This window comes from Gambusia affinis, linkage group LG11, assembly GCF_019740435.1.
Source record: "Gambusia affinis linkage group LG11, SWU_Gaff_1.0, whole genome shotgun sequence".
Taxonomy (NCBI): Eukaryota; Metazoa; Chordata; class Actinopteri; order Cyprinodontiformes; family Poeciliidae; genus Gambusia; species Gambusia affinis.
The window spans coordinates 21,998,100-22,013,951 of NC_057878.1; the positions used below are offsets into that span (position 1 = coordinate 21,998,100).

Here is a 15,852-nt window from a genome sequence, read left to right on the forward strand (position 1 = left end):
GTGCAGCGCAAACTCTGCCTCACCTCTCTCTGTGCACCGTCAGTCAGTTGGCTGAAACAAAGCTTTTTCATTTTTCCCCTGCTAAGAGGAAACAAAAAAGAAATTATTGTTTAAAAATATTTATAATCTTGAACAAACATGGACTGTCATGATAAGGAAACGAAAGAAGAACCATCCATCACTATTGTAAATGTAAAACTGTTCCACAGGAAGAGTTAGCAAGATATTAGTGACATTTGTGACAACAGGATGGCAGATGGCGTCTGCACACAACTAGTTTCTTATACGTGTGTCATCATGTGGGTTGAGAGATTTCCCAAAAGACAGCACCAGGCAGACAAAATCACATGAAACATTTTTTTTTTAAAATAGGACTTGCATCAAGAGGAAACTGGAGAATACGGAAATTGCTGAATGAAAGAGAGAGTAAATCATGTACGTGCGCACAAGAGATGAGTACTGGATCAAGTGAGAGTTAACATAATGTGGAAAAGCTGGGGTTAAGCACTGACTGGAGGATCTGAGTGGAGAAATAAAACAATTGTAATCACAAGGAGAACACAAGGAACCTGTGAATAACAACTTGACCGAACATGATTAGACGACAAAGTGTCAGCATAAACACGCTCAAAGGTAACAGAGTACGCAGGGCCAAGTGTACAAATAAATCTGGCACAGTAACTCATTCATTTTTCAACTGAAAAAGGAAAAAAAATACAAAATGAAGTTGCACTGATATGTATTTGAGAACTATATAAATGTTAAGAGAATAAAACTTTTTGCTTTGTTTTTCCCATTTAAACTTTTGTTTTCTGCCTGAATCTAATTTTCTTATCTAGGTCTTTTTTATCACACAAATGTGGTTAACTTATAGAAATGTGTATATGCAGTGTTTTATTTCATGCTCACTTTGTATAAAGCGTGCCGGTCTGAAATAATTACCTGGGTTGACGCGATGATGAACCATGACAATGAATTCCCACGCAGCGTAAAATCTCAGTCAGTTCAAAACAATTATGTTAAATGCAGCTTCGATTCAGGTGCTGCAGCCCCCGGATCACTGCTTGGTTAGCTGCACTTTGGAAATATATGTATATGAGGAAATGTAAATTTTTTCTTCCACAGCTTTCTTTGATTTTAGACTTAATTCTAACCTTTCACTTTACATCTCTACATTGACTTAACATTGTGATTCAGTGTATTGCTGTTGTTGTGTAAATATTGTCTGCTTTAAATTTAAACTTATTTTTCTATTCTTATTTCATGAAAAGTAAATGGTGATGTATTCTTGTAATATATTGTTGTATATTGAGGTGTGGGTGTTTTTTTTTTGCAAATGCAAAAATGCAAATGCATTTGTTTGAAATACATTGTGTTACCACCTAAGTTTAGTGTATATGTTTGGTAGCACCATTAGCATATTAATATAAGTGTTTTATGCAAAAAAAAATCGCATATTGTTATTATTGTAGAACTGCTGTACTGAGTTTGGAGTAAAGTGTATCAATACATTCCTAAAGTGTGCTAAAACTAAATCCCTGGATGCAGTGGCCACGAGCTTTTCTCCATTATTTCTAGACAATCTTCTGCTGCACACGTCAGATATTTTGTTGTAGCTTTAGATACTTAAACTCTACAGGCAAAAGGTTTTCAAACTCCCTGAGGGAATATTTTACATTTATCTCATGTAGCATTACCAAGGCTTGTATTTTTCTGTGTTAACTGTATCCTCCAATACTAAGAGTGTATCCTTGGGGACAGAAAAACAACAAATTGATAACAAATATGCCCTAGAGTTGTTATTGTTAAATTATTTATCTTGTTGTGGCAAGTTCAGCAAAGTTGATGACACTACGCGGTGGGAGAGTATATCTATAAAATGACGTCTGGGCTGCCGCTGCCATTGTTTTGACAAGTTGATGACATCCCACTTTTTTCTGTTTCTCTCTTATTTTATAGAAACCATTGTAAAAATTTAAAAATAGATATTATTTTGAGGTAGGTATTATATACTGCAATATTGATGAATAGTCACACGTTAAATGTTTAGTTTATTTTGAATATATTATATATATTTTTTATCAGTGGTGCCCATTTGTTGGATATATTGGAACTCTAAGTTGCAAAAGAAAGAGAGAAAATAGACAAAGATTAGTTCACCTGTTCTGCTTCATCAGATGTTTAAGAATGAGCATTTTTCAGATTAGTGAAGGCAATAATATTTCTGATGCTGAAAAATAAAAGCTGAGTTTGTGTGACTAATAGTTACTCAGTCTTTTTTTATATGCACACATACACCTGGGCACAAATCGATTAATTGTTGCACTTTATTGCGTCTAGTACAAAGGGACTGTGTTTTAAAATGACATAATCTACCATTGAGTTTGGTATTACATAGTTGACATTCTTATATCTGTTTGGTCAACTCTCAAATAAAATAAAAACTAAAAATGACCTTTTCTCTCCCTTTTTTGCCTTAATGACATGAATGCCAGTTATTGCACTTAACTCATAATTTAGTCACAATTCCAACATTTTAATTTCAGCTGTGTTACTATGCCATGTTTAGGAGGTGATGTGCCTGACACCCACTGTGAAGATGACCCTCCACCCACTGAGGAGGCCTGTGATGTTGCCTGTTCTGCAGACTGTGTGGTGGGCTCCTGGTCCTCCTGGTCTTCCTGCTCACACAGCTGCGCTACAAAGACCGCAGAAGGCAAGCAGAGCCGCAGTCGCACAGTATTAGCCATCCCAGGAAAAGGTAACTTGAAAATCCCTCTGATTATTTTGACTCTTCTCCATATGTGGGGAATGCATATTTCTTCCACACATTTTACTTTTCAACCAGTTAGATTTTTTTGTTTAGCAATGACAGACAAAGCAGCAATTCACAATAGGTCTATGGACAATAGAAACTTGTTCATTCATGTTTATCCACAAAGTCATTCTTAGATGATAGTATTTTAGTCTGCTTAGTTCTACCTATTTTGAGTCCTTTCAGCCGTTTTATAGCCTCTTGTCAGTTTAAATCCAAATAAGCCACGCCCCCCAACTTAACACTTGGACATGAAAATCACTTCAAACAAATCTGCGATTTTACAACTGTACATCTATGAAGACCAAAAGTAGAGCCTCCTACACAACCAACAAGACTGCTGCAAGTCGTTTCTGGATGGGAGGTCAAAACCAAAACATTTGTGTTTTTCAGCAGCCATTGTACAGCATATAGTAGTTGAACCAGGCATCCAAATGTACTGAAGCTCAGCTTGAGTTGTTTGGCCAGGGGCGCGGTGTCTGCTGATTTGTGACGTTAAATTCCAGAGGGTTTTGAAATGGGTCATTTTTCAGACACCAAAAAACATTAACTTTTTGCCAACATTAACCTATTAAGCACTCTATCTGTTTTTAGAAGCATTTAAGACCCAAAAGGAAGCACAAAAATGTGCAAAATGTAAGTTTTGTGTAATAGGTCCTCCTTAAAAATAGGCCAATTTTATTGACTAAGATGGAACATCAATTAAATATTAAAATTAATTAATATAACAGCATGTATAAAAATCATATAAGATGTATTCATGAGTAAAGGAGCAGTGCGTAAGCTTTATTTTGTAACTAGAAATGTTAAGAAGAGTTTCAGAGTTAACTGAAAACTAAGCTCAGCAAATAGTAGATAAAAATTGATTGAGCTGAAGGTTTTATCAGAGTGGTTTCACCAGCGTTGCAGCCCCTTCGCCTGATTCCCCAGATTTAAGGGGGTTATACAGACATTTTTCATTTCAGAAAACATTTGAGGTTTGAGCAGATCATCCATTATCAGGAGCTGTTCCTCTGGCAAGTGTTTCTCTGTATACTTCATGGTTTCAAGTCGGACAGCCTTGACTGCCTTGGCAGGCGGCTGCTGCCCATTAATCCCTGTAACTAAACACATATCAGCAATAACAGCTGATGAAAGAAACTTGCAGCATAAACCCAATTGCTGGATATCTGTTGGCTGGCAGAGGAGGCTGTGAAAGAGCATGTTTGTGTGAAACCACAGCTGTGAAACCATAAGTATTTCCTTGGTTGTAGTTCAGTGAAAAAGTCATGTATGTGTTTGCCATGGTCCTCAATGTTCTCCAATTTACACATTTAGCACGTCATCAGTTAGGCTTTTACCATTTTATTCCATTCAGATTGAGGAGCTCTTATAATCAGAAACAGAGAAACTCACAGTAGCAACATGAGACAGTAGACTCAGTACTGTCTTTTGAAAGTAAGTGAAAGTTGGAATTTAGAATCACTTTTTGATTATTTTGCTCTTATAGCCATCTTTGCTACATGTTAGCATCAAGGTAGCCTTTGAGTTTGAATTGCATCAATTTTCTGAAGTCCTTTTGCATCATTGTTTACCAAGCTGCTTCAGTTTATTGAGATTAGTGGAGATCTATTGTTTTACTGTTATCTGGAAATTATCGAGTGACATTTTCAGAAGTGTTTGGAATCAATGTCATGATAGATGACTGACTTTGATCATGTGTCATCTGTCAAACGATAACCTGGTATTTAAATGCAGAATAATTGGGTTTACAGAGAAGTTCATTGTCCACTCACTGACTGCAATATGCCCAGTCTTTATTTTGATAATCTTCTGCTCCAAAAATTGCTCAAGCAAACCAACTTTGCCTTCCCTTAGAGGGAAACTTACTTGTATTTATGTACATTTATGTACATGTAGATCACATCCATAACACATTGTTATCTATTTTCCAAAATGAAAACTGAGTAAAACAAAATGTGCTTGAAAATGACTGAAAATAGCTGCTGGTAATTTTGGAAAAAGGGAAGAAAAGCTGCGGCAATGAAGCAATAGCTTATGCAAAACATTAGCAAACAAACTAGGATATTGCACTGCTTCTTGTATTTCCTTCTTAGTCTTTAGTCTCATTGAACTAGCTGCTGTGAATTACTTATTACTTTGGTCTCATTTCATTGGGTATTTTGTAAAACTGTTTACTAACTGTAACAACTGGCAGTTGCTTCTTTTAGCAATGTATTTCTTAATGTATTTCCTTTTTAGCATTGTGTTACGCACACCTGAAAGCTCCTGATCCTCAAACTGTCAAAACCAGCGTTGCATAAAGGTGATTCATCTTCTTAGAGCATAAGTTAACCAAGTGATAAGCAGCATCTGGCTACTACTAAGCAGTTGCAGTGTAAAATGTTTTCTCAAAGTGCTAAGACACTTCATCTTTTGTGAAATACACAGCAAGTTTTAAAAACTTGAATATTTATCTGACATGGCCAAAGGCAGCTGTTTTTTTTTTTGTTTTGTTTTTTTTTTAACTCTGCTCTATTTCATTCTTGGTCAAAAGCCCTCTGAAATTTAGGTGATTAGTTGAAAGGTTTATTAGCTGTTGGTGGAAATTTCAGATTTTAGAACTGTTGTAGATGGATGCAGCAGATATATGACTGCCAGCTAAACCTCTTTGAGCCAAATCAACTGTCCAAACACAATGGATTAATCTGCACTTTTTGAAATGCTACATTGTGACATGTTTTTGTTTTGTTTCCTTATGTTCACCTCCAGATGGTAAAACATGCCCAGCAGCCCCAGTCCTAGAGGAATGGCGAGTCTGCAATGACCATCCTTGCACTGTATTTTACTGGGAAGCCTCAGAATGGGGACCCTGTACTGAGAACGCGTCTTCTAAAATCAATGAAAGTAGCTCCCAGAACGAGACGTCCGTCTGCCCTGTTGGTGTTCAGAGCCGTAACGTCAGCTGCATGAGGATGAATGCTGGTCCAGTCACAAGTAAAAGGTATGCTCTCTACCACAGGGTAAATCTGTTGTCATCAGAACATTTTTAAAGCATTTCACTGCAAAAACACTAAATGTCACCACAGTGTTTTGGTCTAGTTTCTAGTGTGAAACTCTCAGTACACTTGAAATACGACAAACTAACTTACAAGTCACTATTCAGCAAGATATAGGAGCTTGTTTTATGTCAGTAATTACTGGATGAAAAAACTACAAGTTCCACCAACACAGGTAGTTGTAAGGTAGTTTTGTCTTATTTCTAGTGTACTAAAATATTTGGACTAGAAACAAGACCAGACTTGCAATAGATGAAAAAACAACTAAGATTTTATGTTGTTTTTTTTTATTTTTTATGTTTTGACTTTATTCTGAGTACACAAGTAATCTGTACCTTTTAAAGATTGTTGGGAAATTATGTTCAAATAGTCAAATATATTAATACTCTTTATAGACTATAATTTCTAAATACGCAAAGTTGATTTTAAAAAAACAACAAAAAAACCAACTAAAAACAAAACACAAAAAATACGTCTGAACTTAAGTATCGTATAGATATTTAAAGATGACTGAGGACGGGATGCTCTGTGAATTCACATCCCAAGAGTTTTGTGAAGTGTCTCTTCCTTTATACTCTGTGTTTTTGCTATTCTTTTTTATATATATATATATATATATATATATATATATATATATATATATATATATATATATATATATATATATATATATATATATATATATATATATATATATATATATATATATATATGAGTGTGTGAACCCGAGATTCATCTTGCATCTGCTCCCCCATTATCCTTCTCTCTCAGCACTACAATATCAAACACTGCTAAGGGCTTTTGTGCTGTCACTTTAATGATGTTAAAACCCACACCAGAAAGACAGATTTATAAATAATTCACAAAGTTTGCCCTTCTTTAGCTCAACATATTATTGACAGGGCCATAAAATGGATTATGGAGAGGCTTTTTTCTCATGCGCGTCCTGTCTGCCACCACAAAAGCTTTAATGAAAACTGTCATTTCTGCTCCTCCAACAGATCTGGCTCGTACAGTGTGCTGTGAATTTAATCACTTCGCCTCTCTCATATCCCTGCAAAGTGTTCATTTATTTGAACACCACCTAAAACCTAGGCCTGCATGTTGCTATTCATCGGTAATGATTGTGTCTGTCAGTAACTTGTGAGTTAGAGCTTTCAGTTACTTATTAAACGAGGCACATGTACTCTTAGGGATACACAACCACCATCAGAGAGCATTGTTTTTCTACTTAATATCAAACGATCAACTGAAAATGTCTTTACATTTCTGAACAGAAATTTCAAAGCAAAAACCAATGTTCTTTGTGAAAAATACGCTCCTTCAGTCAGCAAAACACCTAAGCATTTCATGGTGGGCAATAATCTCTGCTGGGATCTGTGGCTCTACCAAAAGCTTAGTGGGTTTTCCTTGGTATCAGCCCAGAGCCTGCAGGAAAAAGTTTGATTGATTTTCAGTTTTATTTCTGTTCCTTTTTTCCACATCTCGAGAATAGCATCTATAGTAACACTTGTGAACTCTATTCAATATTTCAACACTTTGCTCAAATACTACGTTCAAAATAGCGCTCTGTGGGTAGTATGTATGAGAAATAAATAACATACTGCATGTCATGATTAATAATTTAAGCAAATAATTTTACCACAATTGGTCTTCAAAATTGCAAACTCCAAGCATTTACAAGTAATAGAATAATCTATACTGTTACAAAATAGTAAAATATAAGTAACTTTCGGGCTGCACAGTGGCACAGTTGCCAGAGCCGTTGCCTCGCAGCAAGAAGATCCTGGGTTCGATTCCCAGCCCGGGGGCTTTCTGCATGGAGTTTGCATGTTCTCCCTGTGCATGCGTGGGTTCTCTTCGGGTTCTCCGGCTTCCTCCCACAGTCCAAAAACATGACTGTCAGGTTTATTGGTCTCTCTAAATTCTCCCTAGGTGTGAGTGTGTGTGTGTGTGAATGGTTGTTTGTCTTGGATGTCTTTGTGTTACCCTGCGACAGACTGGCAACCTGTCCAGGGTGAACCCCACCTCTCGCCCGGGACGCAGCTGGAGATGGGCACCAGCAACCCTCCCGATCCCATTAGGGAAGAAGGGTGTTCAGAAAATGGATGGATGGATGGATACATGGCTTTCAATTATTACCATCAAAAACCTGAAGTATGAATTCATAGACCAAGAAATACACCAAACAAGACAGGACATAAATTACAGTCAGCTCTAAGCAAGGTTGGAGTATAAAGCAATATCCTATGCTTTGAAGATCTCAGGGAGCTGTTCAATCTGTCATCGAAAATTAGAAAGACTGGTGTAATTCTATACCTGCTAAGAATTACAGGCCATGCAAGAAAAGCATTAGTCACAAAAGCAGCCTGGAGGTGGAGATTCAAAATCCACCACTCAGGTGGAAATTTAGTTGAAAAGATGAGTCTTATTTTCAGTCTCCCCAAGTCATGGCTTTATGGAAAAGGTAAGACCAAAAAGCCTCTGAAAGAAAGCAATTCAAAGGCTTTCCTAAAGAATGCCACAAGCCATGTAGAGGACAAGGAGGGACCTCTGGTCACGTGAGACCACAAATTAAACTTTTGACCTTTTTATAAGGCACGACCAGTGTAAATTTTTTTAAAACTCTTTTTTACGTTCGTTTTCAATAAGAGCTTATGGAGATTACATCACCTGACGCAGAGCAGTTCCTGCTACACCTGGAGTGCAGCTGTGGTCCCCATCAACTGCAACTGTGGAGTCCAGAATACGATTTAAAACAGTGAAATCAATCACAAAATACAGTATTAATCTCAAATTGTTTCATAGTCATTATGGTTTAAAAGCTTTTCCAAACTGTACTGTGAGGGAAACGGAGTGAATTTTACATGAACCAAAAGTTTGGAACCACAATTCTTGGAATGAAAGGGTGGAAAAAATGGGAGCACCAAACAGGATTAGAGTAAGCTATCTAAAGTAATTATTTATGACAATTTAGCAGCAGCAGCTAAGCTCCAAAACTGAATTAACATCTGCTTGATATTCTTCAAAATCTTTAATGTCGGCAAGATGTGCGTCATGGGAGTAGTAATGATGCAGACACAGGCTGTAGCAGCAGCAGCATCTCTGCTCCATTCAAACTGAAAATCAGTGAATGATCAAAAATCTTGGGCAGTTGTGATGGCTTTTTCATGTTTCTCAGGACATAAACATTGACAAATATTCCGACTTTGCCAATTAAAATCTCTTAGAAAGGTTTTGATAGAAGCGTTTTTCTCTGTATATTCTTGGAGACACTGAAAGAGGACATTGACGCGTCCTCTAATTAAATAATCCCACTAATTTTGGTGGGTACGATTAGTGTGTTTAAATACAAACTTTGTAAAATCCTGTGAAGTTCAATGTGACTGTGCCTAAATGTTGTTTTCAAAGAAATGTACAGAGATAATGTCCTATATTATAAATCTACAAACAAAAACGGGTCTGCAGAGTAGGACAAACCAGGAGATGACAGAAAAAATGTGGATATTCCACAAGGTAAAAATATTTTCAGTGCCACCTTTAATTCAATGTAGTTTTCTGTTTACTGTTGAAAATCAATATCCACAGACATTCTGAGATCTTTAATAAATTCAATAATCATGGAAACTGTGATGATATATTTTTCTATAAAGAGTATTTATCTTTTTAGTATGGATTACCTTAGACCATAACAGCAATTAATTTGGTCTTTGACTGCACTCTTTAAGATATTCTCAAGAAGATCTAAAAGACCTTCTATCCTCACACTGTTGTCACAGCTGAGCCTCATTGCCTTAACTGTATGTCTGACATCCTCATTTTAAGCAAATCCCACAATATTCCCCCAGCTGCTTTGTTGCGTTGCCATGGCCTCTGGCATGCATCAGTGCAAAAAGGCAGCGAGAAGAGAGGGGATAAAGCTAGGAGAGGAAAAGGTTTTATATATCCTGCCTTCTCATGCTTTGGTATACTTTGATCTCATTCCTGTCCGTGCTGGCTGCTGCAGTCGGAGGGATGTGGCACCATGCTGGGGCTCCAGTGAATCCTGGATTTCTGGTTATTGGGGAAAAAGGAGTCACTCAGCCTGAAATGAAATTTGGAGATCTATGCATGCCTGTGCGAGACAAGGAGGAGGGGTTTGCCTGTTGTTTGATCAAAACATCAAAGCTTATGAATTATTTTATTTTGCAGAGTGTTTTAATCCCAATCATGTTTAAGCTCCACAACCCGGAGAATACAACACAGTCTGGGGTGTTAAAGATGCGTTACAGAAGAAATGAATTTTTCTAAAAAACTTTAAAAGATTTTTTAAAAATTGTTTTAGGGAAAGAAAGTGTTTGAAGTCACTAAAAAAACTTTTACAGTTCCATTAACATGCCAGAGATGACGCACCGTTAAGCAATTTTCATGTTGAAACTTTTTTCCCAATTTAATTAGCACCCTTGTTTTAACCTTTTCTTCCTAGGTTACACTCCAACAAAATGCTACATAAGCTTTTCTTGTTATTAGTGTTACACACTTCTGGCAGCTGGCCGTTATCCGGTTTCTTATCTTTGACACAGGTGGAGCAAAGTGTATTTTTAGAAAAATAAATGCTGCTGAGAGCTGCTACTTGCTTCTTCTACATTGTGCCTTATCGGATTATGGAGGCACAGTGGTTGTGGATCTCAAAAACAATTAGGCAATCTCACATAATAAAAATGTGTAATAGCTATCTTGGTCCTCTAATTAGGAGTAGAATTCATTAGTGACAAATGTTATTAGTTCAAAGTTGAGGCAGTGCAATTACTGGTGGATATGCTTTCCTTTGTTTTCACTGGTCTTGTGTTAACAGTATAATTCAATGAAGTTGCTTAGTTTTTTGGTAAAGCTACAGTAGATAAAGATTTGCATAAGGTGAGGTGTCACTTGGCTTTCACTGAATATCTCTTTTCGTCTTTTAGCAAATTCATTGCTACTTCAACACTGAGTTCTCTGACATTTTTTCAGGATTTGCATGAATAAGTGAAAAAGCGACAAGAAGGAGACCAAGAGAAACAGATTGTAGAATACAGTTGGAATCTGAGCTCTGAGTACAGGAAGAGGATGAAAAAAATATTTTGAAAGATTAGATTTTATTCTTCAAATTGATATACAATTACAGATCGGCCTAGTTCCAAGGAAGATCTGCTGCAGCTCTACAAAGAAACTAGCATCTGTCTATGCAGTTAGGACAGATTCAAATGTGAAAAGATGAATGCACTCAGGGGTGAACCTGTTATGTATATTTATGTAATCTAGATGCAGAACGAGTAATGTCACATTCTGAAAGAGCTGTGTTGTTTCTGTCACACACTGCCAGAAAACAGTATTACTGATTAAAAGTTTTCTGCTAATATATTCCAACTTTCTGCTATACATTTAGAATAAATGTGTTCATTTTAAAATATGATATGTGCTATCTAATATTAAATGTCTAATATTAAACCCCCTGTCTAAACATGGCTATACAAACATGTTGAAATGAAAGACCAGTTGAGGTGACTTGGGCATTTGATTGGGATGCATATTGCTGTTGTTGTCATTTTATTTTAAAAATGTCTTACAAATTGTCACAAATGTTCTATAGTTTCTTCTAAAAATGCTTAAAAAAGTGAAAAATGAAAATAATTCTTGTGTGAAATAAAACACAGCAGAAAGTATCATATTAAACATTATTTTGAATCAAAATGACAAAAGCAGCATAAAAACACGTTGATTTCAACACCGGTCCAAAATGACCCACTCGTGGAAGACTGTATAACCAATATGTTATGCATCAGAGTGTTAAGAAAATCTGTGAAGCACAGAACAGCTGGTCCACCATGTTGCTTTCTTGCCAATAAAAACCAAGTTGTGTGTTGTTCATTGGGATAAGGTCAATTTAAAGACACTTTTTGTTCACATTTTCAGGTGTTTAGAGTCTTCTCGCCCAGGAACTACCTGGCCCTGTTTGTTTCCCTGCAAGAAGGACTGTGTAGTGACCCCTTTCAGCGAATGGACAGCATGTCCAGCATCTTGTCTCCCAGGTAGGTCTTTGCATGAAGGATGTTGTTGTTGAACAATAAGACTGACAACACTTTGTAAAATAATATTCATATTATGTGGAAATAATCATTAATAAATATCAGTAAACCTACCAGAGCACAATTTGAGAGTTTTTTCATTAACAATTTGTTGTGTTGTGAGGGAATAATTGATCAAGACAAACCAGAATGAATTGGCACATCAAACTGGTCCAGTGTGCCTAATAATTACATTTAATAGTAGATGACAATCTTAACTGTTTATTACATTAAGCTGACACATCAAGAGGAAAATGAATATTTAATGGTTTTTCCATAGGTGTACTGTAGTATCCTGGAAATTAAAAAATATGTAATTGTTTTTTGAAGAAGTGAGCAGGCATAGCATCGCTGTAAATATGCTGTAGTCCACTGGGCCTGCTGACGATATAATCACTTTCTTAATTGCAGCATTTTGAATGTTTTGTAATTAGTTTTGTGTAATGAGCCTTGGAGCCCAAGCCAAATGAAGCCATTACAGTGTGGTGTGTCCGAAAACAGACTGCAGTTAAGTGGAGGACATCACAAGCATCAAGGGCATGCTAATCAGAGTCAGATCAATTTCCAGACCACTCGTTTCTTTGGCTGTCTCTTTGAGATGTCAGACTGTGCTGGTGATGTCTGATCTTCGTTGGAGACATTTATAAGAAACTTGTGCTCTCATCATTTTAAATTCACTGTCCTTTACAAGGGTCTCCTTCATTTACCTGTTTACACTTTTTGTGTACTGCATTGTAAGAAGATACTTTTTGTGAAATTTGTGTTTCGTGTTGAACAGATAATTCAACTGCTGCAATGCAATCTCGGTACAGAATCATCATTCAGAAGCCTGCTAATGGAGGTCAAGAGTGCCCTGACACACTGTACGAAGGACGGGAGTGTGACTCAGTTCGTGTATGTCCGGTGTTTAGGTAAAAACAAAATTTATAGTTAAATATTTTTTCTTTTCATGTCAGCAAGACTTAAAGTAACACACCGTGTGTGTAATGCATTGTGGAACATGTTAAGGGCATCAACCTAATAAATTACTCTTTTTGTAAGAATTAGTTAATGTAAAATATTCAATAGCTACATTTTGTTAGTGAGTTAGATAATCAAAGTAAGTAACCTATTGAATAAAGACATATATTTTAGTATGTCATGTTAGGTAGCTGCATTAAAAAAAAGAAAACTTAAGATTGAATTTATCCATATGGACGTTATAGTAGGTTATTTCAGTGAGCACCAGTGCCTGCTGTCTCAGCGAGGTTATCCAGACTGATGACATTATCTGTAAGGTCACAGATGATGAAGCCATAATGTCTTTGATGATATGGCCCAGCAACATGGGTGAATCTGACTTTGATTCAACATGCAGGAAAGCAATCTCTAAATTACACTATATACTCATTGGTGCATAAAAAGGCTTCACTTTTCTTTCTCAGGTCTCTAATTAGGTAAAACTGAATGACTTCATGTCTAAGTTTAGGGTGGATAGACTGATGATTGGCTGTTAAACGTACAGCTTACACACTATCGTAAGGGTACTTAAATATTCATCAAATTTCCCCATAAAAAAACTAAAAGGGGGCTATGACCAATCCTTCTCTGTAGAACCAGGTACCATGACTCATGGGGGAATCAAGCAAGCAGCTACTTCAAAGAGGGCCTCTAGTCAAGGATATCTGGCTCTAACAGATGTCCTCTCTTTTCCACAGAAAAATGCATTTCAGCTTCACTTTCACAATCAATCATTTTCACTCTGCTCTTGTTGCTGTTTTTGGATTAGACGGGCTCAACTGCCAGTCTTAGCTAATTAATGTCAAAATCCTGCTGCAGTTATATAATTAGGCTAGCTACTGATATTGTTTGGTGAAAAAAAGGTAGTCATAGAACAACCAACTAACAAAATTTGCAACTATTTCGTTTAGCATTCACACATAACGTTAGACCTCAAGTTTTCTTATAATTGAATATAAGTCACCTTGCAGAAGCTAACTCTTATCTTAGCTAACAAAACTGGCTGATTAAAACTCCTCCCTGCTCACCACACCTCTATATAAAAAGAATAACAGTTTCTTCAGTTTCCCTCAGGTTAAATAGGAAAAAACGTTTGTCCAAATTGTGATGGTTAAACAATGTATTCACTAAATATTTGCTTCACTGCAGTTCTTGTTCTTGACCTATGTAAATCAGGTTGCCTATGCTATTCAGAGAATTTTCCATGAATGGACCTGTAGTCATCAGTACTCAACCTTGACTCAAAGGAAGAAGGTTTTCCTGCTCAGATGTTTTTATTTACTTCGTTGGTCAGGTATGTGTGTTTCCCCCAACTGTGGAAAACAGAAGAAAGCATGGCAACAGAGACGGGGCAATGCTTTGGTCGGTACTCTCCTGGGAGACCAACCATTTCTGATAGGCTGCTCAAACACGCCCAGTCTGGACAGATGGTCATAGTGATCTGTGTATATATTTAAACAGCACTTATCTGTTAGTTTAAACTCTTGAGCTTTTTCAATTAGAACAAGATATATAAATGATCTAAAAATGTTTATTGCTGTTAGTATTGGGAATTAATGACAGAATCACCGTACTGAATCAGATTTATCATGAAAATGAAGCATGAGATAAAGAGGTTGGGAAACACAGTAGTTAAAAGGAGTTTCATGACTCCAATCATTAAACTATGAATCTCGTTTATTGTTATTTAATTTGGAGCATTTATAATTTACCACCTGCTAATCTAAATATGAGAAATAAAACATCAAGGAAAACAATTATTCACAATTTGTTCTCATTGTTTATCTGCTTTTTTTAGAATGCTAACTAATTATTCTACAATGTTGCACAATGCTTCACAGTATATATGCAAATTAGTTATTTGGTCAAAAGATTCTAAATGTATTTGTGTTTGTTTGATGTTATATATGATCACCAATATGTATAAAATAGGTATAGAATTCTATGATGTATCTTATTTAAATTCTACTTTAAATTTTACAAATTTAAAAGCAATAGTAATGTTCTTATTGATATCTACAAGATGAATAATGCTTCATCAAAGTTGCATCAATTTACAAACTGAGTATAAAAAGTTATGATGAGATATAAAAGATATAAGAAAGATATAAAACTGCATTCATCCTTTACCAAATAAAACCTTTGTGTTTGTCACCCTATGTAGGTGGAGGATGCACAAGTGGCACAGTTGTACCCTGGTGCCCGATTCTGTTAGACGAGGATTATCGGGATCAGGAGAAGCCTGTGGAAATGGTTTAGAAACAAGAGGCAAGTATTAACCCTGACCTATTGTCTTCTCCACGCTTTCTGTTCTCCACACAGCTGCTGCCACCATGTTTCACCGTTCCACCCTTAAACTGTCTGTGTCTAAAAAAAACATAAAATATCTGTTTCTGTTGGGCTTCTTGAACAGGAGATGTGGAAAAGAAGTAGACGACTTTTTTTGATTTTTTTTTTTTTTTTTTATAACACAGCATAGGCTTCCTAATAATGTATTCTGCTAATAAGGTACACTTTCAGCACTATTGTCACTACCTTGTTATGTTACAGGAGCATGAATAAATATTTTTGCCATTTTGTAATGGAGGTTGATTGGAGCATCTTCAAATAATAACATTTCACGTATGATATGTGTAAACTCATTGCCTAAGTGTTCTTTATTATACTGTTAAGAAGAGTGTTAGAATAGACTACACTTTTAAAACTAGATGCAATGAAAGATGTCTAAGGCCTGACTGTCTATAACACATAAAATGATTACACCACATTAAAGTGGACTAGAAGGAGAGTGCATTTGACAGTTGAATCGTTAGAACATTTGATCAGAAAATTCCTTGCTTTGAAAATCAGCACTGTTGATTTGCTCCAAAGTAAAAAAGGTTTTTAATTAGCATTTTAGATTTGTCAGTGGAGGCTG

At 36.2% G+C, this 15,852-nt stretch overlaps 1 protein-coding gene across 2 annotated transcripts in view; it reads left to right on the plus strand.

The window, feature by feature from the left end:
* thsd7ba (thrombospondin, type I, domain containing 7Ba) overlaps positions 1–15,852 on the plus strand; it is a 149,478-nt gene that overhangs the window by 71,963 nt on the left and 61,663 nt on the right. For both annotated transcript variants that reach the window (XM_044131882.1, XM_044131883.1), the window contains exons 9-13: positions 2,570–2,761; positions 5,567–5,798; positions 11,785–11,900; positions 12,715–12,847; positions 15,100–15,203. In XM_044131882.1, the coding sequence (XP_043987817.1) occupies positions 2,570–2,761; positions 5,567–5,798; positions 11,785–11,900; positions 12,715–12,847; positions 15,100–15,203 (777 nt within the window). The remainder of the gene's footprint in view (positions 1–2,569; positions 2,762–5,566; positions 5,799–11,784; positions 11,901–12,714; positions 12,848–15,099; positions 15,204–15,852) is intronic.